The 27846-nt window shown below is 38.1% G+C and overlaps 2 protein-coding genes across 9 annotated transcripts; both read left to right on the top strand.

Moving 5' to 3' along the window:
* Window positions 1-394: 394 nt before the first annotated feature.
* On the top strand, window positions 395-5004 carry LOC113668194 (uncharacterized). 2 transcript variants are annotated; one of them, XM_027184072.2, is made up of 4 exons: window positions 887-1282; window positions 1460-1622; window positions 2580-2798; window positions 3476-5004. In XM_027184072.2, the coding sequence occupies exons 1-4, from the start codon at window positions 1022-1024 to the stop codon at window positions 4456-4458; spliced, it is 1626 nt and encodes a 541-aa protein (XP_027039873.2). In that variant the 5' UTR covers window positions 887-1021; the 3' UTR covers window positions 4459-5004. The 2 variants fall into 2 exon arrangements, with proteins under 2 accessions (XP_027039872.2, XP_027039873.2); XM_027184071.2 differs by having other exon boundaries at window positions 395-1622.
* Window positions 5005-7134: 2130 nt separating this feature from the next.
* LOC113668208 (short transient receptor potential channel 4) lies at window positions 7135-26897 on the top strand. Of its 7 annotated transcripts, none has more exons than XM_089204499.1 (9): window positions 11883-11996; window positions 15075-15206; window positions 20718-21648; window positions 22590-22893; window positions 23711-24215; window positions 24469-24667; window positions 24842-25006; window positions 25445-25516; window positions 26204-26897. In XM_089204499.1, exons 3-9 carry the CDS (start codon window positions 20755-20757, stop codon window positions 26372-26374), a joined length of 2310 nt encoding a protein of 769 aa, XP_089060625.1. In that variant the 5' UTR covers window positions 11883-11996; window positions 15075-15206; window positions 20718-20754; the 3' UTR covers window positions 26375-26897. The 7 variants fall into 7 exon arrangements, with proteins under 7 accessions (XP_089060626.1, XP_089060628.1, XP_027039890.2 ...); XM_089204501.1 differs by having other exon boundaries at window positions 11890-12013; XM_089204500.1 differs by lacking the exons at window positions 11883-11996; window positions 15075-15206 and adding an exon at window positions 7135-7254.
* Window positions 26898-27846: the final 949 nt, after the last annotated feature.

The raw sequence follows: 27846 nt of genomic DNA on the forward strand, positions 1-27846 counted from the left end.
TAGTTTTTGTCCCTATTCTTGCCAATTTAAAAATGTTCCCAGCTGTTCCATACTAGTCAATCTCCTTGTCCTATTTCACAGTTTTAAGCATCTCTTCTGTACCCATGTAAATAAACATCTAGATCGTATATTTCAAACCAGGTTTTAAGCGATGCCACTAAGGGCTGTACTCGACTCACACTGTATCTTAAGTGCTTTAAAACTGAGTTTGTGCGTGTCTGTCATTTATTCTTTAACTTTCATCGCAAACGATTTAAAGCTCTCGTGTTCCTCAAGTTAGAGCTTATTACGGCTCAGTGCCAAACCCCAAGAGTCTGCCGCAGAATCTAACCTCTGTTCAAGACCAAATTACCTTTAAAATTTATAAGGCCAGCGCATACCAAAAATATTCAACACACTGAGAATTATCTTTATTCCATAACGTGAAATTACATCAGTTTTTAAAAGCCTCTTGATGTTGTATTGTCTATAGCAGATTCAAGTGTAATGGCTCGTGCGTTCATGCTTTAGTAGTGTTTGAGTATCTCCGTGTTATCTGATCACACAATTAGGATAAAAGCTTTAATGGTGGTTGAGATGCTTTCAGGATAGAATGGATGATGGTTTTGAAATAGTGCTGGAGAAAATTACAAACACTTTCATCAGGATTGAATTACTCAGCACCTTAAAAATCTTACTACAAACAGGAATAACAAATCATTTTTAATCAGAAAAAGTTTTTTTTTCGGCTCCCAAAAGCCTAGAATCTCTTATCTGAACACTGCAATACTAACCAAGCGTTTGAGACATGCATGTAACCTTATCATTTAAACTGAAGGCGGAGTTAAATAGATGTCCATTCTGGAGTTCAGCTTTGCTCATTGGACAGATTTGCAGGCACCAGTATTGCTATCATCGATTTATAAGTAAGTGAGCATCTTCAGTAAGGGCCTTAGTTCAGTGACTCACTGGTGCAGCGAATTTTACCTTTGGTAAAACGTCAAGCACTTTGCTTAGTTTTTCTGTTCAGTTTGTTGCCCTCATGGCGTACCTTCGCAGGCAGCCGTTAAACACCTTGTGTTTTGCGGAGTTATCCCAATCATCTGCCAATGTGTTGAGGCTACGACGTTTGCCAGCTCTTAGTCTGCCGAAGTCCTGCTCTCGGAAGCGGTTGCTCCACACCTCGAGGTTTGTGAGAACCACACAATTTTCTTTTGGAACTCGGCATAAAAGCTGCCGTATCTCATCGGGGCGAATAGCAAAAGCTTTACGTTCATCATTAACCGGTCAGCAGAAACATCGAGTAAGTAGTCGTGCCGATGTCAATTCAACTGATCGACCTTTGTTAAACCTTAAGCAAATCGTTACCCCACGAGCAGCGCAGAATGACCTTATCAGTGGTGGTCCTTTCGTGGATAACCTGTTTGAAAAGCCCCTCGCTCCTAGAGTTACTGATGAGATGACTATGACCATTTTCCAGCCGTTTATCGTGCCAGAGACCACCTCATCTCCGATCAAAAGGGCGTTCACCAGCTCTTGTCGTCATGACAGTGATTTAGGTGATGTAGCACACCCTCTCACACGCAGCATTGGAAAGTCCAGCGTGGTATCTTCTTTTGATCTCACTTACTCTCTGGATGAGGGTGAGTACACTGTGTCATTTAGAGGGCTTCATCCAGAGATTGGCCACTGTCCTAACTGTTATTGAGTCCCTGAATCCTCAAGTAGTCTCGAATGCTCTTTATATTAGTTGCACAACAACGGACGTTTTGCATTAGCTCAATGTCAGCAGAACTGAATGCTAAGCTAATACTAGTTTTTGTGACATTAAGTTTTGTTACGTGTCGTCCTCTGCTCTCTACTCAGTCAATTCCAGTCATAAAATATACATTGCCAATATATCTCTAAGGGCCAAGTACTTTTTTGAAAGAGGCAGTTCAAGCATCTTATCATACCTGTGAAGGTGCTTCAGTTAATTTGTTTTTTCAATTTATTTTCTGATCAAGTTCACGACGTACGCCAACAAACTGATTGCCACGAGCCGCGTGGTATTCGTCGTAACCGATAACGGTTAACTATTAGATGATGTCATCATCAAATCTGCCACTTTATCTTTGAATATATTGGCAGCAGTCGCCCGATAGGAAGGCAGTTTCGGAGCTGAGCTTTGTACCAAGGTTCTTCAGGATTTTTTTTTTTTAACAAGGGCAAGGAAGGATTACTTTAATTTAGCAAGTGACTTCCTCCTCATTGTTATCCGACTACGAAAAAAATTGCGAAGTCCAGGTCAAATAGCGCTCGTTTTGAGATGCCTACGCTTTTCTATTTTCGTACAGTCTGGAATTTTGGTATTGGACTGAGTGCGAATTATCATCATTTTCGATCTCACGCTTTTAACATGCAATCCATTAAGTCTTTCGATACGCAGGAATAACGGAACTTCGCCTATTTTGCCCTTTATACCTGTATACGAACCATTGATATATGTTTGATTTTTTTTTTATTTATACTAACATTATTTGCCGTATTTGTAGACTGATAGCTAAAGATTCCTTATTCCAATATTTCTCCATGAACTTCATTACACATCTCTCCGACAGAAACTCGCGCCCAGTCCCAAGTGACAGTAGCGGCCCAACAGCGAGCAGAAGCTGCGTATAGACGACAGCGCATGGCACAGGAAAGAGAGCAGACTGCTGTTTTACGGGCTGAAATGGAGGTTGAGCGGGCTCGCATGCTGAAGGAAATGACTGGTGGAAGCAGAAGACCTTCATACTGTTTAGAACTAGAAAATCTGAAGGAAGAAGCACCCGATGATGGTGGGTTTTTTTTCATATTTGAAGTAGCATCGTCACCAGTTACAGAACTTTCGCCTTTCTTTTACCCAATCCGTTACAAAAATTAGTTAATCACTGGAAGAGGCAGTAATGGCGGTGATGCTTTTTTTTTTAATTCCAACAGCATCATTGCCAATTAGAGGAAAAAAAACAGGAAAGAAAGCCAATCGTGATTTAATCACACCACTCCTGTCGTTTTCCCGGGCTGCAAGCGAATTAACAGGGATTTACTTTGAATTCTCATTCGCTGTTTGTGATATTAAGTTATGTCTGATTGACTGTAGCGAATTATTTCAAATTTGGTTCTAAGTGCTCCATCGAAATGCGCTCTACCTCTGCCAAAGTAGAGAAACCAAGCTATTGCTACACTCCTCATCCTTGTTACAGAAGACGTTGTCTTTTACTCTTCAAACGCGTAAATCTGCCTAATATTCATTTTGAGCAAGCTTTCAACCGGTTCTTCCCCAATTTTACACGGAAAGTAGTTTTGTCGCAAGAAATTGGTAATACATTTCCCAAATTGCTCGTAGGACGCTTGAGTAAAAACCCGGTTCAGCTTCACACCGCTTCTCTCCTTGCATACAAATATCGCTGTAGTGGCCCAGAGGTTATAATTTGTTTTTACTTAAGAATCGGCTGTATCATCTCTTTGATTGCAGTGCGTAAAAACCTGGAGGAATGTCTTAAAGATTATTCCATCATTGAGGAAAGAAATGCACGAAATTCGCTGCCCAATGAATACCCAAAGTCTGCATTTATAATGAGAAGTGAATCAAGGGATGAGACAAATGCTGACCAAAATACTCGACATCAAGCCCAAGAGAGCGACGAAAATGGAAATTTGGAGAGACGGAGTAGTACAGAGGAGAGCAGTAATAAAGAACTTCGTCTTACCGTTGAAAAACAGCCTTCGTTACAAACTGGAAAAGATGACTTACCTCAAGCGTTCCTTAGCAGTGTTCACATTAAGGAAAACGAACAGACCCGAGGATATTCGGGTGATGAAAAGCCCCGACGACGCTCGGGAGTGGATCAGATCCTGGCTCTGAGAGGTAACAACGAGAAAACCATGGAAGAAACCTCCCAAGAAATCGATGGATCACACAAACTAAAGAGAAGTGAAGAAGTATCGGCTATTCACGATTCAGATACAAGTCAGGATCAAACTTTTGGAAAAAGAGTGGACGATTTTAGAGATGCTACGGCGATCACTAAGGATGATTCCGCGGCTATGAGTGGTGAAAATTTAACGGCGCAGGATGATACTACTGAGATAACGAGTCCTGATGGATCAGTTCCAACAGAACAGATACCTAATGATGTAAACTATGCTAGTAGTGGCACCCATTCGGTCGCAGTTACTGAAAATTGGAACAAAGAGCATACAAGCATAGAAACCAAAGACACGAGCGATGAAGGCGAACATCATCAACAAGAAGAAAGCGAAAACGCCGCAAACGGTACTGAACAGAGTCAAACAATGATCAAGGCGTCCACAGGTCTGGATCCAGAGAAAATGGAGAGCAGTCATGCGGACATTGCGAGTGAGAATGGTGATGGAATGGTGGCGACAGAAAATGATAAAAATGAACAGTTTGATCAGCTACGAGAGACCACACTTGAAGGAAAATTAACATCATAAAACAATAGGTGGAAGAACATAACCTTCTTGGTCGCCCGAATCTTATGCCTGCTTAGTTAAGAGAAGGACAACAAGTTTCTCAGAACAGGAAGTAGTAAAAGAAAAGTGACACCCCTACAAACTTCTCACCTTCTCTAAGTTGCCGTCTACGGTTATTACGAATGAAATATTTGAAGAGGCTTGACGACTAGGAGTCGATCATTTAAAAAGCGGTTAGCGTTAATCTAAAACAACTGAACATTCTTAACTCGGTTTTGATTTCTCTTGTATGAAAATGTACATACGTAAGGGCTAGGTTCTCTGGAATTTTATCTTAGTGTAGATCAAACCTGAAGAAAGCAAAGTGTAGCAGGGCTCGAGAACTGTGCCAAAAATGTATTTTAATCACTGGTTAGATTAACTGTATTTTGAACAAAACCATTTCAGATATCTCACTGCGAACAGGCCGTTATGGCCCTGTGGGAAGACAATTTCATAAAATAAATACGTAGAGATAACTCGTTAACATGAAGGAAAAGAGGAAATTAAATGATTTAAACATTGAAACGAGGTTCCACTTCGTTGCGAAGAATGTAAAGGATATTTGTACATTTAAATTTCCGAGCAGTTGAGAGAAATTTCTCGTTAGCTTTTCCAGAGATATGATGTATTAAACAACTACAAAAAAACTCCTGGCTGCTAGAATTTTGCGCTGACTTCATGTAATGAAAATTGGAAGGATCATATGTTACATGAGGACGATATTAGCTTTGAATTCCATTTTTCAAAAGAAGCTATTGTCCATATCACCATGTATATTCTCTGTATTATCTCTCTCTCTGACAGGGGGCGCTTTTTCTCTTACCGTATTCTAATAGCCCATCACAGATCACTGGAAATGCATCTTATTTGATGCATTCTCTTCATAGAAATCAAGGTACCGGTAGCAATTTACAAAGAAAATAACATCTTGAAGACTGTCATGTGACCTCTGAGGGAAAACCAAAACAACGAGGCGCATCAAATCTATTTGATTAAATGTCGTGTGTCAGACGCTTTGTCGGAAAGACCAACGAATGAGCAGACGGGAGAAAATTTGGTTTTGGAAAACCAAAACAACGAGGCACATCAAATCTATTTGATTAAATGTCGCGTGTCAGACGCTTTGTCGGAAAGACCAACGAATGAGCAGACGGGAGAAAATTTGCATGGGTTAGCGCCACACCCCCACACCTCCCCCCATGGTTTTTTCTTTCTTCTAGTTTTCCCCTCTTTTCCGCTCGTTCTCACAAATTGACAACGAGAAACTGGCGATAGTATACCATGCTATAAAATTTCATAGATATCGTTGATTTTCTGTTCTCCACAGATGGAGCCGCGAGGTTTTTGAATGTTTTTATCACATCAGGTTAGATTGATCATACCTGCCGGCGGGGCCATAACACTTGATAATACAACGGTATCCCGTACACACTTTATTTATGTGTCGGCGATGTCCTTTGAAGTACGAAGCCTGCACCAAAATTAATCATTTTTATTCCAGGTGATGCAATTGATATCCTGACGATAAAAAAGACATTTCATGTTTACTTTTTTTAAATGTTGAGGATTTTTCGTTTTTCGAAGCAGCTTATCCTCGCATAACTACTTACAAAACGGACCTAGTGTGGTGAGAGCCCATTCCCTTATCGCAGAGCAACCGCAAAACATTTATTCTTCGCCTACGGCACTGATGGTCAGCCACCGAAAAATACCCTGGGGGAATCCTTAGGAGTAAGTTTTATTTGAAAGAAAACGCGCAAATAACATCGAAGCTTGGGTAAATGTCCCTGAAATCTCATCGGTGACAACAGAGCGATACCTTATTACAGAGCCTGGTTTTGGTCTTTGCAGACGTTTCTGGAGACAAACGTTATGGAAATGCATGGCCAAGTTGGTCATGCATCAACAATTTGTCGTAGGCCCTGGGGAGATCTGTTCATTCGTCTTTGTTATTAATTTTTGGATTCTTCTTTATTTTTATTCACTACGCCAGGAGGTCTGCCAGAGCTGTTAGACAACTTCTTTTCTAAATCCTTTTATTTGTTAGAAAATATTGTGACGGCCTGGTGTTCCATTTCGAGAAGAAAAGAGGAAAAGCTATCTTTAGGTTTCTGCTCCAAGCAATACACTTTACTATTTTTCCGAGGACAGATTAGAATTCACAAAAAACTAGAATTTCTTATGTCCCTTCATTCATCTTGTTACAGTCTTGTTGTCAAGAGAAACGCACCCAGATGTAAAAAAATTCACGGAATCATGAATTCATCCACAGAGACTTAATCAGTTTTTTTCGTTCTGAGGAGAATTAAACACACAGAACCTGTGATTTCATTCATTATTCAGAAGACAAAACCATTTCCAATCTTGTTCTTCTCCAGAGCTTGTCGAACTTTACTGATAACAATGTCAAAACAATCTTCCTTTTTTTTTTTTTTTTCATATTTTTTTCTGTCAGAGAATGTGACCAAAATAAGGAGCAATCGAAGCAACAGCTCATCAAGAATTCTGTTTTCTTTCTGTTTTCTTTCATACTCTATTGCTAAACTTCAATTAAGGCTGCACACAATGCATCCGATATGCAACTGGTTTGTTGATTTTAACATTCATCATTCCCTATCGCCGCAAGCATTAATCGAATTTTTATTTAACTGATGAGAATAATTTATTGTTCATGGGCTTTTTCATCTTGGTTACCAACTGATGCGACGATTATTGCCTAATTGCGTTGAAAGATAGAGGAACAGTCCGATCACAGTAAATTTGAGCATAGTGAAGGTAAGAAATAGAGAAGTACCCTACCGACATAAGAAGCAAAGTAAGTTTTATAGCAAAAATTTAAATACGCTCTCGTGATTCGAATGGCAGATGGCGTAGCATAACGATGAGGTTTTTTTGTTTTGTTTTTCTTTCCTTCCTTTAAGTTTCATAATACACAGACTGAAAGTGAATAGCATTTTTATAATGTTATAGTTGATCAACAAATCCAATCCTTATAACATGACGGATATGGTTGAAGATAAGAGTCACCTTGCACGAAATATTTGTTTTAAAGCAAGGAGACTTCGAAGGTAGAGGCAGATAGTTTGTTATTTTCTCGCTGCTTTTCTCGTTGTAACTCAGATCGTTTGAAGCCATCCGAATCCTTTCACATGGAAAAAAGAAGTAATAATAATAACAATAATAATAATAATAATAATAATAATAATAATAGTGATAATAAGAAACATGGACCGTCTCACAACCTGCTCCTACGTAGTTGAAAGGAAGATGTTTTAAAATATTTTCATTTAGGTCTGCTTACTCTCATTAAAATCGAATCAAGTCTTGTCGCGGAAACGTTCGATAGGTATTTTTATAGGTATAGTTCAGTAGGAATGGTGGGGGGGGGTCTACAAATCACAGAAGCTGCAGTATAAACACTGTAAGAAAGTGGTGAGAGAGAGAGAGGTCAGTTTTAACACAGCCCTCCTGTTTCAGACTAGAAAACTGTTTCCGGTGGCATACTAAGTGTCCATGTTCACAAGTAGATTGTGGTTAGAAATACAAAAATTGGTGACATACGAGCCATATCTCCCTGAAAAGTCGACATCAAAAAGAAAACCGTCGAGTAAAAAAAAAACAAAACAAAACAAAAAACTCAGACGCTAAACAGTGATATGCTTTCCTTATGTTTACGTTTTATTCTCTAAAGTCTTTGATAAATGTTGTATATTCGTGCACTCTATTCTCTAAGAACCTGTCAGGAATGCTGAACAAAATGTGATGAAACAGAAGGCATTGTGGGAAGAAAAACAAGATGCATGTTTGTCGTCTGCGCTTTCCTTCATTTCTTATGGAGTTTATAGTATTTACGAACAGAAAAACCAGTTGACTTTTGCATATTAACTTTGCAGTTTGTCAGATGTAAGTTTTACTATTTCTTAAGGTTACAAGGATGCCTAGAGGTCTTTTAAAAATATTTGAAAGCGCACTTACACATGCCACCTCTTAAACGCACTGAGAAAGAGGCACCTAGAAAAACCACAATGAAATTAATAAAATGAAATATTACAAATATTACAACCACAATGAAATATTAATAAACGTCGCCCTCGAATAAACGCCGCAGCATGATGCGGCGTTTATTCGAATAATGGACTCAAAAGGCACACAGCGATCATTGCTTCGATCGCAGAGGGAAATTTTGTGTGAACCAGACACAAATCCTTTTGAATGTATTATACCTGATGTCGAGGAGGCATATCTGTCATTAGATATTTATTCACTTTGTGTATTGCAGTAATATTAACATGCAAATTGTGAAATTGAGAACAATACAAAAAATGACTTTTTATAGACTAGCACCAAAACATGCTTCTGTTTTTTAAAATTAAAATGGTCAGTTAGCATACTATTGTTTGCAAGAAATAAATTGGATTTCAAGTAAACACCGCCCTCGAAAAAATGCCGCGCTCGAATCACGAAAAATGTAATAAACGCCGCGGCGTTTAATCGAATAAACACGGTAAGCGATGTCGGTACACAAACGGATGTGATACGTCAACACCACTACCTCCTTTAAGGATTCATCTAAAACCACCAGCTACGTAGGTTATACTTGGCTCGAACATCTAATGGGGTGCGCCTTTCATAGAGGACAGAGTGGAGTCTGATACAAGCCATTTTTACTCTCGTTTCGCGTAAGTGTGAATTTTATTATATACAGTGGTTTGATGTCTCTGTTTTAAAAAGTTTACTCTTTTCTGAACATGTACATTTAAAAAAACCATGGAATGCATTCGGGGCATGTGAGTTGACCATCACATAAGTTGTCGTCGGGATGCCGCATAAAACAAGACAAAACGTCTTTCCATCAAGTTTCCTAATAAAAAAATCGATCATATCAGGAAGGAAAATGTAGGTAGTATTAGTTCCTTACATATGAAAGTCTGTAGCCGTCGTTAATCTTGGAGTCAATGTGCAAGTCAGTTTGCTTTTCAATTCAATTTTTCGAATGTAAAGTTGACCACATTTGATAATTTCATCTCATCTATATTGTTATATACATTGTGTCGTAAATTGTTATTGGGAGTTCAACTTTTTTGGCTCGTGTCGGAAATGTTCATGAATAGTTTCGCGGCTTCCTTGTTGACGCATTGTCGGCTTACTAGCGCCCTTTCATACTCTCTACAAGGTTGCTCTCGGAGTTTACCCTTGACAGCTGTTGACCATGTGAAAAATTTCTATTACGCCCCACACTCTTCAACGGGTGAAATGGTAAAAAAAAGTACTCTTTGACAAAAAAGGCACCTAAGAAAAGAAACTGGATTTAAATAGAAAAGAATTAGTCTGAATTAGTCTGGTTGTAAACAATAATTTCTGTTCGCATGGAGTGTTAACACGATAAGCCAAGATTCCAAAAACTTGCTAACTCGATAATTGGCTTAGGTTTGTGGACGATAGAAGTGTTGAGTTTTGTGACGCGATTATTACAGAATGAAAAACTTGCCACCCCGATCTAAGATCTACCCGTCTTACAGACATAACTTTACAAGCAATTATATCAAACGAGATTTTAAAACAACGTTAGGTTTCAAATATCATTCCGATCTTATATAATAATGGCAGGAGGTGTTTGAAATGTGCAACACACATTTCCCAACCATTTCGACATCTGACTGACTTCTTCCAATGCTCTTTCTGCTTACCAACAAAATAAATTCACAAAAGTGAGGTGCAATGAATCAAAAAAAGAATAGTAGACGCATGTCACTTGTGGTTTGCAATATAGATGACCCCCATGAATAAAGACGGCCTAACCTTACAAATATCGACTTTCCCGGTCACTGCGGGCTCTAGCTGCCCTATGTCAGCATGTGACAGGGTAACCTTCGCTCTAATCACGAATGGAATGACTTTGGATTAAAAACTATTTGTTATATTTCAGAAATCTGCATTCTAGAACATGTCAAATCAGTTACAATTGTTTTAACGTATCGTTTTAGAATATGGCTATTGGAAAAGATAACAGGAAATGAAAAAGATGGTCCGGCCTCTTTTTCACTTATGTTCGTAACAAGTAATAAAAGCAGACCTAGTCGAAAATCTGGCGTGTCTATCGCATGTTTGGGGTGGTCAACCATTTCCTCGACCTTCCCGGTTGACCCACACAACAAAAACACTATCCATTTCTTTCTTTTTTCTTATTGAGTAAAAGTGTTGTATTTCTGTCGTTGTGCGGAAGGATAGCCTGGCTAATCGAGTCTGACGGAACTCTTAGATAGATAACTAAAATTTGTCAACAAGGAATTATCAATTTTATTTGCAAGCAATTTTAAGATAGCTCTGAACCTCCATATCAAAACAAGACGAATCATGGCAGACAAAGCTCGATGTGCTGATCGCAATTCGATGATAAATAATGGGAGGTACTAGACCAGTTTTCAAGCTACAAACGCATTTACGTATCAACGAATGTCTCCAAGAGATGGTTTCGTTGATATGGTGACCTTGCAGTCGTTCTTGGATAGAGTGTTGCGTGACTTCCTAAGTCATAGTTCGTTTAAGGCGGGAGATAATAACTAACTTAAGTATCCAAGCTAACAGCCTTAACTAACCGCCTGGATCAGTGTTGGGAGACCCTTTTAATTGAACGAATTTTGTTGTCAGGGAATAGGTCGCAAAGGAAATCATTTATTAAAAGTCCGGATATTGCATTATAATTTATTATATTTTACTTTTGTTATAATTATTTCAGTACCGAAAAATGATCACTTGTTAGGTAATGATTGGATTATTGTGATACCAATTAAAGGGAGCAAGCGATATCGATCCATATCAAACAATCAGTTTTTAGCATGACGAGACCATTTTGAGTGACCTTCGTGAGCGTGATCACGCAAACAGTGATGGCATCGATCTCCTTTAAAAGGAAAGCGTTTTAAACAATAGGAGGGAATTCGACAGACCGATATTTTTAATATAATGAAGGGTTCACGAAATCCAGCCTCTTAATGCCTCTGTTTAGACCGAACAAGTAGTTTTTGCACTAAGATTTCTTGAGTTGAAAAAAAAAATGAAGTGGAAAGAATTTTTTGCAGTTTCTATTGTGAATAAATGCTTAGGGATGCACGTTAGGGTAAACATTAAGTATTTGAAAACTTAAAGAGTACACTCAAAGATAACTCTTAAAAAATCCATTAGCCGACTGTTTCAAAAGTCTTCTGTTTTCGAGTTAAAGAATCTCCCTTATCTCTTATGGAATCCAAAATCCTTCACGTATTGTCATAATCCCAGACAATGATCTCGGATTAATATAAGATTTTTTATGTAAATATTATCCGTCTCGTTTGTGATTTGACAACGTGATTCCTTCGTCAATATCGGAAAGGAAGCTTTTATTAAAAACCCCGAGTGTTAACGCCCAGATCTGCACCGAGAGTTGCAGGTGAAGCGATTGGAGCTGTGTGGGTGCATTTCAGCAACTTTAACTTTTCCGTTGAAGCGTACATCTCACTACAAGCTGTTAACAGCCTCAGGTAAGGCCGAGCGAGAAGTAAGTTGTTTCATTTATTATCCAATTTCACGATTAGTTAGCCCTAGCATAGCAGATGCTTTGTTGTGGAAAAACATATTCCTTTTTCTATCAAATCTTTATGAAAATTGTTGTCACCAACTAAAGTACCTACTTCATAATATCTAAAGGCATTTTATCTATGCTTGGTACGTTTTCTATACATTCTTGTACTCTTTTTAATTTGGATCATCACAACGATGTTCTGGGCAATACAATTTGGCAGATGGCGTGACAGCTTTAGCTCAGCTCTAAGTTTTAAACTTTGATAGAGCACGCTCTTTCAATCAGTGACAACGCGTGTTATACCCGAACTTTGTTATATATCTCTTCTGACCTAGTTGCTGCCCGTGCACGGCTGTTCATCAAAAGAAGAAAAATGAATATGATATTGAAATATTTTACCAGACATGCACCATTAAAACATTTTGTTACCTGAAAACGTTTATTGTTCAATAGATTAAGCCGTTTTGCAATCGACATGTAAAACACTGGAATAAACGAAGTCAGTTCAACGTGATTTTTCCTAAAAACTATTTGAGACTGAGGCTTACGCGGAGGTGTCTACAACTTGAAATGTATCTTGCAGCTAGAAAAATTCTTTGTAAGTTTGTTTGTTTGTTGCTGTTGTTTTTTCTCTCGCCTTTTCCCTTAAAATATATTCGGCACAATGCTTACAGCTATTATCACATGATCTTACAGCATTTTGAAAATAGCTCCGGAATTATCTCTTGGAATCAACAAACACGGCTTTTTAAAATGCTCGAGAAAAGAAAAAAAACGGGGATACAGTTTGTGTTGTAGGCCGCAAAGCTAAAAATGTGAGGTATTTGTTTTCTTTGTTTTAATCTGATTTTGTATTGTACTCTAAGGTAAAATAAAGAATATCAACAATCTGAAAAATGCAAAAAAAGATCACTGAGCCAGATTATTGATCAACCCAACGCAGTTTTATCAGTTGTAAATTCATTTTCTTTAAAAAACTTTTGCATGTTATCATAGTTGAGGAAATTCTTCTAATAGTGAATAATTTTCCTCTGGTGGAAAAGCTTTTCAAGAAACATCGTTTATCCTTTTATCTGAGATAAAAATCTTATAATTTTAATCATCGCATGTCAACATTTCAATTGAAGTCCATTTGTCCTCACTAAGATTATCCAAGACATCCACCATCCGCTATTGTCTCCACTCAAAAGTTATTTTTTCGAATTGGCTGGCCACGAGTAATAAAATGTTCAATCTAACTTCCAGATTCATTTATTTCTGAATTTGTTTGCTCGCTATACACCACGACAACGGCGAACAAACAACGTAGTGCAATATTCACTCTGAAATGTTTTGCCAAGTCGGTTCATCTGAAGCAGGAAATTTACATACGCTGGAAGCACTAGCTTCTAACACACTCTGAAATTATGATCTGTCTCTGCGCTTTTTCTGTAAACAGAGTCATGTTGCTTCGATTGCGAAGAATTAAAAAACCAGAAATAAAGGCAAAAGAACAAAAAACAAAAAAGAAAACAAAAAAAGAAATATCGTACACGAAAACACTTGTTATTGGTATACTTTTTTTTAATGCAAGGAAACAGAACATTGGATCCGTTTCTGACGTTTCTAAGCTCCAACTATTCCGGCAATGCGGTTCTTGTATCGTATCTCTATCATCTTCAGTGGCATTAGTACGGCGTTATCGCTGCTAGGTGTGTCTCTTGACGAGGGACCAATGGCTCTGACTTATTGGAATATAGGAGCATCATCAGGAATTATTGTCATGATTTAAAGCATGACTTTTCATCGAGATGGGAAAGGGAGTGTATTTGTGCATCCTAATCCAACTAAGCCGTATACCCTCGGTTTTAAATAAATTTTAAGAGAGATGTAAGTCACTTTATCAATCACATCACAAGTAGTCTCTGTTTCACTTTCGTGTTACTGATAAAAACTAATGACATAGATTCACTCTTTGGCCGGAAGAGGAAAAGTGTGCCTTTTTAATATTCTAAAATGATAGAGACACAAGGTAATAGCAGGAGAGTTAAATGGTATAGAAAATGTTTAAATGATATGTAAATATTACCCTAAAATTGAACCAAGAGGTAGCCTGAAACGCAATTCACTTTTAATAATTAATAAGGAATCATGTTTTTACCTTTCATACACAATCAACGGTCGTTTTTTACATTTAGTATATTTTATAATAGCGTTAGTTTGTATAAAAAAGTTTAGTTTGGGAAGTTTAGGCAAATATATTGCGTTTTCATAAATCTATCACGTTCGTATCAATCAAGATTAATGTTTAGGACGTGAAAATCAACAATGTTCTGACACTTTGACGTTTATGGACCGACTGACGTTTATGGACCGACTGACGTTTATGGACCGACTGACGTTTATGGACCGACTGACGTTTATGGACCGACTGACGTTTATGGACCGACTGACGTTTCACTCAAAATTTGCGCGGGAAAAGGAAAATTAGTTTGAGTCAGCGGGGGGTTCGAGTTAACCTGGTTGAAGTTAGCGGGGTTCTAATGTACGCGGAAACTGATATTACTTATCGAACTTTCACATGCTCAAAAAAAGTATCTTGCTATGCAAGCTTACGTAGTAAACAAATAGTTTATGGTTATTGAGTTAGAGCTGAAGGATGCCATAAGCTTCTGATGAGAGTATATCCTAATGCATCTTTCACAGCCGTATAATAACTAATCCGCCCCTTGAGCCAACGACACACATTTGCATTTGATCAATTTGTCTGAGGCAGATGTGTTTACCTCAGCCTAAAAAAAGTTAGATACCTCGTGAAAACTGGCGAAGTAAAGAATATAAGGTTTTTTTTTCTTTTTGTTTAAAGTACAGTACTTGCCAGTACCTAAACTTCGTTAAAATCATGTTCATAAACTGACTTTTAGTACATGGTTTGGTTACATCAAATGTTGAAATGAATTGTTTCGAGTGCTTTAAATTTAAGTATTCTGCATGCTAACTGCTTAACAAAAGACATTTTTGCGGAATGCTAATCAATTTTCTAATCACTTTATTTTAGCCATAAGCTGAGAAGTTGAATGTTGTTGTTTGCTGCTAGCTCTAGAAAATTGGTGAGATCTGAGAGACAATTCTGAGGAAAAGCAAGCTACTACTTTTGTCACTGATTTATTTTAAAAATGAACCTTTCCAGGTTAGTTAATTTCTGCATACTTTGGAAAAGTATAATATAATCGTAATATATATCTGGCATCTGTAAGATGAGATTTTTTTTAGAAACAGACTAAGGAAAAGGAGACGGGAAGAAATGCTTTAAAAAAAAAAAAAGATTTTCTTGGTAATAATGTAAAATTGTTGAATCCAATAAGGTGGCTGCCGTGATAAATAACACATTCAGTTGACAAGAAAAGACATTGTAACTTTTCTACCATTTTAAATTAATTCAGCATCGAGCCAACCTGTCATTTCGTTCCTTTTTTTTTTTTCTTTCATAAAACAAATTTAAATGTGTCTTATTACAAGAAGTTAACCTTGAGTCACACCGCAAGGGCAGCACCTGTCTCATTATACTTCACTGAAAAACAGACGCCCCTTGTCAAGTCAAAGAGTCTTAACTAAATGATTAGAAATCAAGTCTGACGAATTCAAAACCAAAGCAGTCTTGTCTAAGAGCCAAAATGGCAAAACATTGCTTCGACGATGGTTTTATTCATGGGACTTTTTTTGCACCGACGATGACGGAAGCCGAGATGCAAGATTTTAACCGCTTCATAATTCTTTAACAGATTTCATGCAAAGGTTGATAAAGGTGTGTGATTGGGGTTAAACTAGACGTCTTTTTTTATTTTATCCAAAATATCTTTTGAGGAATTAAGCTAGTCATGACGGCGACTGAAGACATGAATTAAAAAAAAATGTATTTACATATTTACAGCGCCTTTTCGATTCGGTGTTCTTGGAAAAAAAAACAAAGTAATCACGACATCCTTTCGGAAACGAAGGTATAAACGACATGTACTAGATACATGTAAGTAGCCTTGAGTGCTAGGAAACGTAATGTCTTAATGTCAACTAAATCATGAATAATTTCATACATGAAGATCAAGCGAAATATTTTTCTCCTTTCTCTAAGGGTGCTAAGTTCTAGTTTTTTTAGCAGGGACGTGACGCTTGACCATAAACGTTTGTATAGGTAATCAGATGATTTCGAGTGCAATTTGGAATAAATGAGCACGAGTACTAACAAAATTGCACGAGCCCTACGGGCTCGTGCAATTTGTAGTCTTTGAAAAAATTAACAAGTGCTTGTTTATTCCAAATTGCACGAGAAAAATCATGTGATTACGTATTAATAATATACATAGAAAAATACGAGATGGCTTATCATAATTAAGCATAAGCAAAGCGTGCGCATCAAGTGCAAAAATAATTTATTCAAGCCGTGCGTTCGGTCAAAACAACCGCGTACGATCAAAGCAATAATATGCAATGATATCTTCACATCTTTAAGGCGCAAAAATGTTCAAAGTCCGGCTAAACAGTTCAAGGAATTGTTCAGTCTGTGTCCGAATCACTTTCGATGAAATGGAAACGTCGTTTCCGAGGTTTATCCATGTTTGTTTTTAATTTCGGCGTTGGATCGCTCGAGCAAAGTGTTAAACTGGGTCGGCTCGTAATTTTCGATTTCCTTAGTAACTCCCATCTCTAAACACCACTTTTTTCACCGACAACCAAAAATCAGAGCTTTTTACAGTGTTTTTGTTGTTTAAGCTGTTTTTCAGCGGCGGTGAAAAAACCTACTTAAAACGCCGGCCATTGTTTCGCTCGCAAATTTTCAAATTTTGTTGCGACATCCAAGGCTCGCATTTGATTGGCTATCTGTGAGTTTCTTCGATTATTGACCAGTCAGAATGTCTGGTTTGTTACTTTCTTTGCACTGAATTAACCCTCTTCTGCACTGAATTAACTCTTTTCTGCACTGAATTACCTGAAAACTGCATTTATCTTAACCAATCAGAACTGAGTAATTTTTCCATGTATATTATTAGCACAAATACAGACTGCTGCTCTTGGCACTCCTTCTTGTCTTACAATGTCGCATGTCGCATGTCGCATGTCGCATGACAATGTGGGTCCCAAGCAACGGACGCTTATACTAGCTTAGGCCGGACTAAGATAACATATACCGTCATTTTGATGCTCTCCGTACAGAACCATACATTTCTCCTAATTAAGCCTAACAACCTTTTGGTAGTATTACAAATATGATTTATATGTTCCTTCCATCTAAGTCTATTTTCTATTTCATCTCCTATATAAGTACGGTATAGGATGGGAATTTCCTTTTTCTAAAATTTTGCCACAGAAGTATAATTTTCCAAGGGGTGGTTCGCACTTAGGGGTACAATACTGTTCGAGTCAATCTTTCCATTGACCAGTTAGTATACCGCTTCCCAAGGATGATTGGAAAATAACTGAAGGATGTGTGCGACTACATAGGTAGTTAGCTTAAGTAGCCAGGGATAAAGGCTGTTAGGACTAGGCGCTTTTTTGATCGTCCTTTAAAGATTGCAGATGTTTCTTGACACCATTTCAGCTGAATATTAATGAATCGATTTCTGGGATTGTGCTCGCGCGGCCTAAGAGACGGGATGTTATTCATGTCTTCGGACTCATAAGGGCTGCAGAAATGGGAGTTCAAGGCTTCGGCCTTAGCTCGCGCATCAGAGAGCAGTTTGCCACCGACCTCCAAGTCTGCTACTCCAACCTCTTTGTTCCTTACTTTCTTAAAACGGGACCAAAAAGCTTTAGGACTAGTTTTACAGGCATCTAGGAGGAACTCAGATGTCTATTGGTCCTGAGATTTTGATAACGCTTTGTGCAGAGCTTTCCTGGTGACTTTAAAGTTGGCCCAGTCCTGGGGTCTGCTAGATTTTTTTGCTCTGTTGTATAGTTTCGTTTCTTCCGATAAAGGCGACGGTGACAAAATGTAAACTAGGGAAGATTATAACGACTTGAGGCTACTTTGTGAAGCATGTTGTTTTGTAACTTAGTCGATATAGCTGATGCAAATCGAATTCGTCCCACTGTTGTGCGACAGGTACAGCAGATAAATCTTTCAGGAAGTAACTCTGACAAGTTGACATGTCTGACTTGATTTTGGCTGCATTAGCTTTGCTCTTTATAACGACTTTCCGCTTCTGCAACCTTTCCCTTTCAGGGTAAATCAGTAGATAGAAGAGTACCATATCATGGTCACTTATCCCAGCAGTTACTTCTAGTTTCTTAACCACAGAGTCATCATTGGTAAATACCAGATCTAAGATATTTTGGATTCTGGTGGGGGAATTTACTAGCTGTTTAAAGCCAAATTGTCGCTGAATATCCAAGAGGCAGTTCGCGACAGAATGTGACTGATGGCAATCGGTGGCACAGTTATCCTTCCAATTTATATTTGGTATGTTAAAATCTCCGGGCAGTACTGATAAGATCATTGCTGTTATTTTAAGTAGTGAGAGTTCCAGCTCCTTAAGGTTACCAATGCTACCGTCGAGATTGTACCATCGGCCTAATGCTTTTGACTGCAATACGTTCTGTCCCGCCAGTAGGTCTCAAGCGCGCCAATAAAGGCTGTTCGTGCAACACCAGATAACCAAACAACACATATGTTGTATGTTCATTTGGTCTATGTACCGGACTAATTAGACAGTGAGAATTTCCAGCAGATGGATTTGTAAGGTCTCAAAATATAATCCTGTTGTTGGTGAGGTAAATCAAATAGTTCTCGACCGGACAGTTTAGGCGGGAAATGCCACAAGTCGAATAATCATGGGTAATTGCAAAGGTAGTAAAAAATAGCTGAGCTTGACAACGACATTCGGGAACTAATAAAGGATAATGATTACATAAGTTAACGATGGATGCCTCAAATTTCAGTCAAATGAGAGACAAAAAGCGGTCTCCTGATATTAATTAGTCGGAATTCACTTTTTCATGCCCACTTGGATAGTGTACACCTGAGGGTTATTTTTAATCTCTTCTCTACCCTCTTGGGTACTGTGTACCTGACGGCTAATTGTTAAGATCTTCTTTACCCTCTTGGGTAGTGTATACCTGAGAGTTACTTTTAGTCTCTTCTATACCCTCTAGGGTAGTGTACACCTAAGGGTTACTTTTAATCTCTTCTATACCCTCTTGGGTAGTGTATACCTGAGGGTTGTTTTTAATCCCTTCTTTACCCTCTTGGGTAGTGTATACCTGAGGGTTATTTTTAATCTCTTCTTTACCCTCTTGGGTAGTGTATACCTGAGGGTTATTTTTAATCTCTTCTATACCCTCTTGGGTGGTGTATACCTGAGGGTCATTTTTAATCTCTCCTTTACCCTCCTTACACGGCAGTCGCGTTAGACCATATTCACAAGTGTGAATTTACTGACGATGACCCAAAATGCAATCACGTTGTTTCAGAGGAAGGTGAAGACTAGCTTCTACCCTGTTATAGTCGATTCTGGCAAGAGTTTTGCCTTCGGAAAAGCTAAAAATGCTGTTTTAAAACCTTCGCATTTAAAAGGTCATTGTAAGAATAGTTGCAATACGCCGAAGCTTGTGAACCGAACGGGGAGTCCATCGGTTCAAAGTGATGTGTATTCTCTGGCTTATTTAATCAACACAGTTTCTGGACTTTTAATTTCAAAACCATGACCTGTATAAAGAAGGGTTTGTCGAAATTAGCCTTAAATAGACCTAGGCCTTCGATTACGGGGGTTGAAATCAACTTTATCGGTGCCGCCTTTAAGGCTATTTTTTGGTTTCTTATTTTTACATGTTTTGAATTATTCTTGTTATATTTTGTTGTGAAATTTGGCCAGAACTATTTGTGGACCTTATGTTAACGATTTACTGTTGTCTTCTTTAAAACATACATTTTTATTACTGGTGCTTAGTGATACGAACCACTATAGAAGACGAGGTATCAGGAAGGGTGGGTATGAACGCCCCCAAATATTAATATTAAAATATTATGTTTTTTTTTACCTTTCATGTTCATGTTTGTCCCTCTAACGGGCTCTCATGCTAAACTGTTTTTTTTTTGACTTGCATTAGCTCTTGAACGTTTCTGAGAATTACCAAATTAGTGTAAGGCACTGACCCAGAAACGTTAAACTGTTAAATCTCAGAAATGATGAACCCTCTAAGTCCCACTGGTGACCTCGACAAAATTTCTCCTTACACCATCAGTACGATATCAAGCAGACAAGAAATGAGATGAAAGAAAAATATCAATCAGGGTATTACTAGTTAATCCAATTCCAAATTCTCCAAACTAAAATCACATAAATTGTATGGCAGACAGTAAGGAGAAGTACTAATGAAATCTTGGGAGTTAAAGAGTTAACATATGCTTTCTCTTAGCAATATTGATATACAGTTGCAGGTAAACAGGTGATGAAGACAGATATAACCAAATTCTCTCATCTAATTTATAAGAAATGCTCGGTAGCATGAAAAGATAATTTTAAGAGTTAAAGAGAAAATAAAATGCAATCCTCGATAAATGGAATTGTTAAGAGTTTGGCTAAATGAGAATCAGTTATGTCAGGGGCTTTTCTCATTCATTCAAGGTTCTTGCCCATAGGCTGGTACTAAAGATTGATTGTTATGTGGGTTTAACTCTCATTGACTGACCATGTCGCTTCTACCGAAGGTAACCGAAGGGTTGGCCAGACGCAAAGCAAGTGTCAATGGATGCGACAGACATCTTCTTGCAAGAGTTTAGCGCAGTTGATGGTGTCTCTCAACCAATAAACAGGCTAGAAAGGAAGCTCTTTGCGGCTATACAAAAAGGAGATCTGGAAAAATTTAGGACTATTCTTGACTTTTCCAAAACAAAATGCGACCTGAATTGTGTCAACAGCTCTGGTAAAACACTTTTACAAGAGGCAGTAGATGTGGAAGATGCTCCTGTCCGGAGCAGCATAATCAAGTCTTTACTGAGCGAAGGAGCTGACCTGGATCTAGCCTTGTTATACGTGGTACGCGTTGATGACGTGAGAAGCTTGAAAATTTTACTGAAATTTTATGGTCCTCCGTTGTCGGAACCTTTTCCACCTTTGTCTCCATGCATTAGAAAGTATTCGAAACAAGAGCTCCACATGACACCACTGATCCTGGCGGCCTGTTTGAGGAATTTCCAAATTGTAAAGCTTCTTCTTGAGCACGGATTTACCATTTGTGAATTGCAAAGTGATTCTCAACGCCCCATCGAAGTCGTCAGCGAGAAGCTGGGACCTGCCATGCTCCGGTTGAACAGGTATCGAGCCCTCGCAAGTCCTGTGTACATGGCGGCTTCATTTCTGCAAAACCCGTTCAGCGGTCCGGATCCTGTTCATCGCGCATGTGTTCTTAACAAGAAACTGTCTGACATCGCTGAGCAGGAGTATGAATTCAGAAAAGAGTATTTGGCTCTCAGCGATGGCTGTAAAGAATTTGCTGTGGATCTGTTGAATGAATGCCGCTCAATGAAAGAGATCAGGTGTGTTATGGAGATGCAGAATGAAGATAGAGCGCTGCCACACGTCCAAGGAAAGCTTAGTCTGAACATTCTGGAGTTTGCCACTGTCACGGAAAATGAAAAGGTACTTAACCTAAGCGTAAGTTTAGTTGCAGTGCACCGATTCAAGGCTGTCTTAATCAAAATAATCAGATATATTTAGAATGGTTTCGAGCGTGACACAAGTTTCCCCGAGGCGATAACCAGATAACCAAAGGAAGAACCCTTACACGCATGCAAACGTTCCTACGATCAGCCTTTGTCCACAGCGAGAACTTAATGCTGCGTTTTGATAAGTTCAAGCTGGTCAAACACTTAGCGCATGGCCAACGGTGTCAGAAGTGGGCCATCTTTTTTGACAATTAGCTTGTCACTGACTGTTTTGCGCACGATTAAAAAGATCAGTGGTGTAACGATTGCATGATGTTCACATATCGTGCGGTAGCCCGCGCATACCTGACCTCGTATCGAATGATTACGAGATTTCCTTTAATTTGACGGGATCATGTCCCACTCCGGGAAAGGAAGGGAAACTTTGTCACGCACAGTACGATAAGGTGCTTTGTCACAAAGCCCGATAATGGGTCTAACTTTTGTTGTCATGGGTATGTTACACATCTGAGCATATAAACGCTACCCTAAAACTAGTATAGGTAATTACGTGAGACTCGTGCAATTTCGTTGTCTTTAAAAAAAATTTACAACAGCTTATTTACACCAAATTGCACGAGAAATCATATTACCTACAATAGACATGAAAATGGACAATAGACATGATCAAAAAGCATCACAGAAAGTCGAGACAGACGAAATTTTAACAGCGCGCGCACGCTATTTGTAATTTGCACTCGCGTTACAACTTTGCACTCGTGTTCAGCTAATCAGAAGCACGTAATTCTTACATGTATATACATCATTGCATACGGAAAAACACTTTCATCCCTTTGGGAACTAGTGAGGTTAACAAGGCTGCAGAAACTTATTTAGCAAAACTTAAAAAAAGTGTTTCACCTTTTGCATTTGCAGTTCGTCAGTCATCCTTACAGCCAGCTCGTGTTAAATTCCGAAATATACAGAGGTGTCCCATTCTTGGAGAAAAGTTCATGGAAGCAGTTTATCCTGATATTATTGGCTTTCGTCTGGTATCCTTTGTTCTTTATGGTTTGGTTGGTGTTGGACACTTTTTTTCCGAAGCACGAAGTGTCAAGGATGTTTCACTCTCCCTGCGTAAAATTCCTTGTTCATTGTGGTTCCTATCAAACATTTCTTTTCATGCTGTTTTTGTCTTCATTTAAATTTCAGAGCGATTTTCTGCAGTACGCCATAGCTGGTAAGTGAAGGCAAAGGAGAACTTCATCATTTTGCAAGTTGACATCTCGCACATCTTAACAATAAGTGCTGCCCTATTTATTCCGGATGTCATTTTTCTTAGCCTTTCTTGTCTAAATTCTAATAAGGATATTGGTAAACAGCCAGCTTCGAACCGTAATTAGTCCGACTGCAATCTTTGACTATCTTTGGCCACTTAGTATTGGAAAGAAGAGTGTTCATCTATGGCAGAGACTTAAAATAAGGCTTGGTACATGCAGGAAATCTCTACAAATGGCCTCCTAGTAAGTCAATGTCTCTGGAAAAACTGAGTAAGCGCCTCGCCAAAAAAAACCCCTTAACCCTTTAACTCCTAGAAGTGATTAACATGCAACTTCTCCCTATAATATCCATACAGTATCTAGCGAACAGGTAATGAGAATACTCAAACTTAGACAGGTAGAAGTTATTGATCTATAACCAAATTCTCGCAAGTGATATACAAGGGAATGAGTTGAAGCTATTAGGAAGAATTAACAATAAGATCTTCGGAGTTAAAGGGTTAAATTGCGGTAACTTGGGAACAATTCCGATTTACGGCATGATGACACTTCAGCCACTGACCGAATCTCAGATGGAACTTAGTTAGACACATACTCAATGCGTATAATTTGATAATGAAGTGCAAGTCACATGAAACTGCAGCCTGGCACTTTCTCATACCGAGGGAATATCGGTTGATATTTTCTTGTCCATACTAAACTTTGTTACGTCACCACCAGCCTCCCTGTTAAAATGTTTGTCTTACTGACACTTAACAATTCTTTCTCGATACACAGATTGGGTAATTTTCATGTTTGTGCTCGGACATATCGTGGATATTGTCAAACAATTCTACTACGTGGGAAGAGTCCGTTTCTTTTCCAGCCATTGGAACTACCTGGCTGTTGCAACAGTGTTATCATTTGTTCTTCATTACATCTTTTGGTGGTCTGGTCGCTCAGTCCTTGTAAAGAAACTGGAAACTATGACGTGGGCCAACCACGCTGATGAATTTTCGTACACGATCGTATTGGTCTCCGACTGTTTTTTTGCAGTGGCAATCCTGCTGGCCTTTACTCAAAACCTGGCCTTTATCCAGGCCAACGCGACAATTGGTCCTCTACTGCAAGCTTTCATGAGAATGATGTTTGATGTAATGAGATTTTTCTTTTACTTTATATTTGTCTTTCTCGCGTTTGTGGTGAGCTTCACTAAGCTCTACTTACAGTATGCTAAAGCGAGACAGTATTTCCTTACGAGTTCAGGTGATTCAAATCAAACAGATCCTCTTCATCTTGAAAGGTGAGTCTAAATAGTTTGTGCTGTTCTTAATTTTAACAAGTTACAGCAACTAGTCAAGAAACGGTCAAATTTTCATCTTCTCAGAGAAAAAGAAATAACAACTTTTCGAAGTCAGCCTCAAATAATTTAAGGATTGCGTATTTTGACATTCCTTAACCGTACACGTATTGAGCAACTTATGAGCTTTTCGATAAGAGATGATACATCCTTTCAAGCTGTTCGTTGATTCAAATGTGTACTTTCCGTCTTGCAGTATTTTAGACAGTACAAATACGATCTTTTGGTCGCTGTTTGGTCAGATAGACCCCAGCAGTTTCAAAATCTCCGAAGCGGAGTATGGTGTCATTTGGAGAACTGGAATGACCTTATTTGGTGCCTTTAACATCACAGCAGTGCTGGTAGCCCTCAATATGCTGATCGCGATACTCAACGACTCTTACGTCCAGATAACGGTAAACTGTATTCTAAAAAAACTGGTTATTTCATCGGTGTCGCACATGCTCGTAATTTTTGTTGGTTCAAGCAAGTTCCGGCATTGCACCTTTGAGTCTTACCAAATCGCAACTCATCCTGTTCAAGATGTTCGTGTCACTAATCAGATTTTCAAAACTTCATTTTATTAACAGGCCAACTTGGATGCTGAATGGAAGTTAACAAGAACCAGATTGTGGTTAAACTGGATTTCCAAGAAGGGCGTTCTTCCTCCACCCTTCAACTTGGTGTATTTGTTTGTTCCCATCGTATGCTTTATTCAGCATCTTATCTCAGCTTGCTGCTCAGAGAGAGTCTTAGTGAGTTACTCTAGTGATTTACTATACTGAGCAACGTAGGCAAAGTTTCCTCCTAAATTAGATTCAATGCAAATTTAATGGTGCAATGAATAAACCACCCTGATATCAATGACATTCACTGACATCTAAAGCTGTTCCATTGACAATTAAGCTAAAACTGACCTGTTAAATTACCTAGTTACTCCACTATTATATATTTTCTCGTTTTGAGTTCCAATCCGGGTAAACAAAAAGCCATAGTCATTTTTCTCCTTGCAAATTTAAAGTTTCATCCTTTTAACTAAAAAAGTTACGCTGAATGTGTAAATATAACTGATCAATAGATTTCTAGTGATTGTTCGTCAGTGTATTAAATACAATTGTCTTTATAGCAGCTTTTTGCTGCCAATTTATTTTCAGTAATGCAAGCCAAAAAGCCACTTTTTTCTTTTTTTATAGTTACTTTGGAAACGACTTTTGAAAAAGAAACAAAAAATCAGCTGGAAAGTTGACAGAATTAACGAGAAGGAGGTACGAATAAATAACTGCTCCTTAACATGTGAAGGCTTGAGTGTTAGGAACTCAGTGATTTAACACTGACTTACAGCTGATCATGGCAGGTTTAAAAGTTGGGTTTCGTTATTAAGGGAAGATGATAGTGACTATATTTTGGGTAAATGATCTACGGTTCTTGTTTGTTGTCATGTTTGTTTAACCTTGTGGATCCCATCCTTGAAATAAAAACGGGATAAATGTTTGATCCTTTCCTTATCGAGCTGGAGTGGTAATCGAGCACGATAAATCCATGATTCCCAGAAACAACTGTTGATCTGAAAAACGATCGTTTACTTCCCCGCTGAAGAAAACAACTTTGAAAACAAATTAGACGTGGTTTTCTTTGAATTTTGGGAGACCTGTGGCCCTTTTCTCAATGCTCCTGGTAACCTTACGCGCTCGAGGCCGTATTCAAATATTTTAATCTAGGAAAAAATACCTGCGGTCTTACCTTAAAGCCCTATCTATTCTATTAAATTTCCTGATCGTTTGAATTTAAAAAAAATTATTAAATCCCTCGTAATGTAAAAACTGCGAAAAGAGTAGATTTTTGGAATTTGAAACTAACGAAACTTTCGAGAAACAAGCCTTTAGTTCATTGCTCGTCCTGAATATATTTATGTGATGGATTAAATTTGTACTCCATATATGTTGCCATCTCAGAGACGAGAAGTGATTCGCAGCCTTATCCTAAGGAATCTGGCGAAGAAATCATACCACACAGAGGCTGAAACTGAGCCAGTCGACTCCGACGAAGAAAATGAGAACGAAGTGGCTGTTACCGTGTTAGAAGACAATTGTTTACACACCAGCCAAGTAAACACGAAATTATGAACATGGAAAATGTTTTTTTTATTGTCTTTGTTGCTATTAAATGTATGTTAAGAACATTTGATAACCTGATAACATAATTGCTTTTATATTACTTTGGGCCACCCTAAGAGTGGTGTAGATCAACGTCGTGGGTTGGAAATCAGGTTATTCATTATGGATTTTACTTAGGGAAGGTCGGGCATTCTAATTTATGTTTTACTGCTTCATTTTTGATAATTTGACGATTTACACTTATGTTTAACAGCAAATTTCAAAAGGTCGGCATGATATTTCCTTAGAAATACATTACTGTAAAAATTTACAAGTTGTTCCCTTGCTATTTAAAAATCAAAATATATTTTAACGCTGTGATAATTTTTAAATTCGCGATGGTTTTTAAAAAGATGTAATATGTTTGATAAGAAATGCTGGACTAAAACTTTATTAATCTAAGGTAAATGGTTTAGTTAATTTTTTTTAAACAATGTACAACATTTTTTCAATGAGCCTTGAATATAAATAAACAACGATCGATTGTACATCATACCGTTTTGTATACTTTTTCCTTTTTTTTCTCTCTCGTTACTGGATAATCCAATTATTCTTGCAGATTTCACTAACATCACGTTACATTCTGAGATTTAAGACTTGGAAGCGTTTTACGCTTAACATTGCGCTATTTTTTTGGCGGTAAAAAGTTGTTCTTATAAAGGATTGACGGGTAAAATTTATCGTCTAACTGGGCCTCATCATCATTGCATAAAGCGAGTTTTATTGAGGTAGTTCCGCTTAAACAATAAAAAGGCTTTTGGAGCTCATTCAAGGGTGACCACGACCACTAAATAGAAGTGACCGCTTTATAGAGGTGAAAACTGATGTGCTTAAGCGAAAAAAATTTCGGAACTTTGACAAATGACTGCTGAATACAGGGTAACCGCTTAAAACGGCGCCGCTTGGTACAGGTTCGACCGCATATGGCGCTACAAAAAATCTTAAATTTACTTTTATAGTTTCCATCTTTGATGATGGGTCCTTCATTCGTTTATCTCTTCATTTTTCTACGTACTTCATGAAATCGCACGACCTCGAATGAGTCCTATTTTTCAATCGCGAGGGTTGTCAGAAACCATAAACTGGGCTGTGACAAACAAATCAGATTTGCGCATTTTGTCATTAATTATATCAAATATGCAACAGGCAGCATAGGATAACAACTAACAGTTGCGCCGAAACATTTGCTTTTTCTTTGAGGGTTTCTTAAATTGGTTAAATAAAGCGATAGGCGTAAATCGTTTTTCGTTGAGTAGATTATGACATCTTACAAAACACGCTGTTTGAATTTTTTCATCATTCCTCGCCCAGTTTTTTTTCTGCAAGGTGATCAATATATGCTTTCTTAGTATTTCTAATTCCTTTTCAGTATAAAGGCTTAAAGAGATTAAGAGATGAAGAAAGGTAGTTGAAATAAATCAGGCCAGATTTTACTCAGAGAA

This window comes from Pocillopora damicornis, chromosome 4 (genome assembly GCF_964200805.1).
Source record: "Pocillopora damicornis chromosome 4, jaPocDami1.2, whole genome shotgun sequence".
Lineage (NCBI taxonomy): Eukaryota > Metazoa > Cnidaria > Anthozoa > Scleractinia > Pocilloporidae > Pocillopora > Pocillopora damicornis.

Excerpts from the sequence above, each read along its gene's own strand:
- LOC113668194 (XM_027184071.2), top strand. The coding sequence starts at position 1,022 with ATGGCGTACCTTCGCAGGCAGCCGTTAAACACCTTGTGTTTTGCGGAG. Across the intron at positions 1,623-2,579 it reads CACTTACTCTCTGGATGAGG|AAACTCGCGCCCAGTCCCAA; the intron begins GTGAGTACACTG and ends TCTCTCCGACAG. Across the intron at positions 2,799-3,475 it reads GGAAGAAGCACCCGATGATG|TGCGTAAAAACCTGGAGGAA; the intron begins GTGGGTTTTTTT and ends CTTTGATTGCAG.
- LOC113668208 (XM_089204500.1), top strand. The coding sequence starts at position 20,755 with ATGGATGCGACAGACATCTTCTTGCAAGAGTTTAGCGCAGTTGATGGT. Across the intron at positions 22,894-23,710 it reads TCTGCAGTACGCCATAGCTG|ATTGGGTAATTTTCATGTTT; the intron begins GTAAGTGAAGGC and ends CTCGATACACAG. Across the intron at positions 25,007-25,444 it reads GCTGCTCAGAGAGAGTCTTA|TTACTTTGGAAACGACTTTT; the intron begins GTGAGTTACTCT and ends CTTTTTTTATAG.